Source organism: Pteropus vampyrus, unplaced genomic scaffold, assembly GCF_000151845.1.
Source record: "Pteropus vampyrus isolate Shadow unplaced genomic scaffold, Pvam_2.0 Scaffold94, whole genome shotgun sequence".
Taxonomy (NCBI): domain Eukaryota; kingdom Metazoa; phylum Chordata; class Mammalia; order Chiroptera; family Pteropodidae; genus Pteropus; species Pteropus vampyrus.
This window is the reverse complement of record NW_011888875.1, coordinates 1,627,489-1,629,360: the sequence shown is the minus strand read 5'-3', so window position 1 is coordinate 1,629,360 and position 1,872 is coordinate 1,627,489. Positions and strand designations below refer to the sequence as shown.

Here is a 1,872-nt window from a genome sequence, read left to right as displayed (position 1 = left end):
GTGAGAGAATGCCCGTTGCGTGGAGCAGATGTGTCTGTCGTTGGAGGGGGTCTTTTCTGATTTCCGTTGCGCCCAGATCGAGCCGAAGAAGAATCAGAAAGAGCGACTTCCCTCCCCTTTCTTTATCCCTCTGTGTGACAGTCCCCTTCGGCCCTCTGCCTGTTCACAGTGGTCGCATCCTGCGTTTTTCTGTGCGTGTTTTCAGCCGGCTGGCAGATTCTTTGGGGTGTTTTTCTCTCCCTCCCGTCACCCTGGAAGCAGGCTGCCACCAGTCCCCTCCCCCGCCCCGGTCACTCACAGTCTCCGCGCCGGGACCTCCGTGGGAGGCGGAGGGGCCCGCGTCACCGCGTGTCTCTCCCCGCAGCTGTGGACATGGCTGGAGGAGCTGCAGAAGGAGCTGCTGGATGACGTGTACGCCGAGTCCGTGGAGGCCGTGCAGGATCTCATCAAGCGCTTCGGCCAGCAGCAGCAGACCACCCTGCAAGTGACCGTCAACGTGATCAAGGAAGGGGAGGACCTCATCCAGCAGCTGAGGTGGGCCCGCCCCCCGAACCCCCCGCGGCCGCACAGCCGCCGGGCCGGCCTGCCAGTGATTTCCCTCCCCTCGCTTTGGGGAACGATCGGCCAGAACCCTCTGTGCCATGAGCAGGCGGCAGGAGTGCGGTGGGCGGTGCTGCTCTTCCCTCCCCTTCCCTTCGTCTCCCTTACATTTTTTTTCCCACCGTATAATTTTTTCTCACGGCAGCACTGACTAACAAACCTTCCCAGAATTCAGCCTTTACTGATTATTTCCCCTTAACACCGACCCAGTAATTATTGGAATTTCTTTACCAACCAGATGAATCTAAACCTTCTGGCCCTGAGTCTGCCTCTCTGCGTGGTGGGGCGACCCCCTTTCTCAAGCCCAGGCCCGAGCAGGCGGGGTCCGGCCTCGGGATGACACCTGTTCCTCGGGTGCTCCTTGTGGCAGGGAGGCAGAGGCCAGTGCCGGGCCCGGATGCCGGTTCCTCTTATTGGATCACAGCGACCATGATGTAAATGTGATCCCCCTGCTCGTCACTCAGAGGACAGTTTATGGTGTTGTGGCTGGCAGCTTCACGTGATGCTCGATGCTCCGCTTTACTAAGAGTCGGGCAAAAACTTACTTGATGGGGGTTTGAGTACACTGAAGTTTAACCCCCTCATAGCCAATGTGACTCTGCCTCTGAAGTAAATAGGTGTCATCTGTTCTCTCTACTCAAGGAGGAAAAGTGGCTAAAAACGAAGCTCTACTAAAGCACTTAGATTTCTCTGACAGCGACCGTGAGGAAGTGCGGCCGGACTTCTCCAGTGTGTCCTCGGGCCTGGGGGCACCGCTCAGGGGAGGAAGCCGGGCCGTCTTGCGGGAGGGGCGGCGGATCCCATTTTCTGAGGCCAGCAGTCCGCTTCCTGCCGGCTTTCTTCCCCCTGAAGTCCTGAGCCGCCGGATCTGGTATCTGGCGATGTGAGACCTTCTCCTCCAATTCCTGTCTGTCTCGCTGAAACCCCGGCCCCCTCCCCCTCCCCCGCAGGGACTCCGCCATCTCCAGCAACAAGACCCCCCACAGCAGCTCCATCGGCCACATCGAGACGGTGCTGCAGCAGCTGGATGAGGCGCAGGCCCAGATGGAGGAGCTGTTCCAGGAGCGCAAGGTCAAGCTGGACCTCTTCCTGCAGCTGCGCATATTCGAGAGGGATGCCATCGATGTGAGTGTCCCCACGGCCGCTTCTCTGGCTGCTAGTGGGCCACCTGTGGCCTCTGAGGCCCCCCGGGGCACCTTCTCCGTCCCCTGCCCGGCTCTCTTCCTGCATCCTCTCCCTCGGTCTCTGTGTGAGGAGGAGGAGAGAGGAAGG

The 1,872-nt window shown here is 60.0% G+C and overlaps 1 protein-coding gene across 1 annotated transcript in view; it reads left to right on the top strand.

Moving 5' to 3' along the window:
• Positions 1 to 1,872, top strand: part of LOC105294779 (triple functional domain protein-like) — a 236,917-nt gene that overhangs the window by 186,657 nt on the left and 48,388 nt on the right. The window contains exons 13-14 of the mRNA XM_023532946.1: positions 365 to 534; positions 1,551 to 1,725. Of these exons, the coding sequence (XP_023388714.1) occupies positions 365 to 534; positions 1,551 to 1,725 (345 nt within the window). The remainder of the gene's footprint in view (positions 1 to 364; positions 535 to 1,550; positions 1,726 to 1,872) is intronic.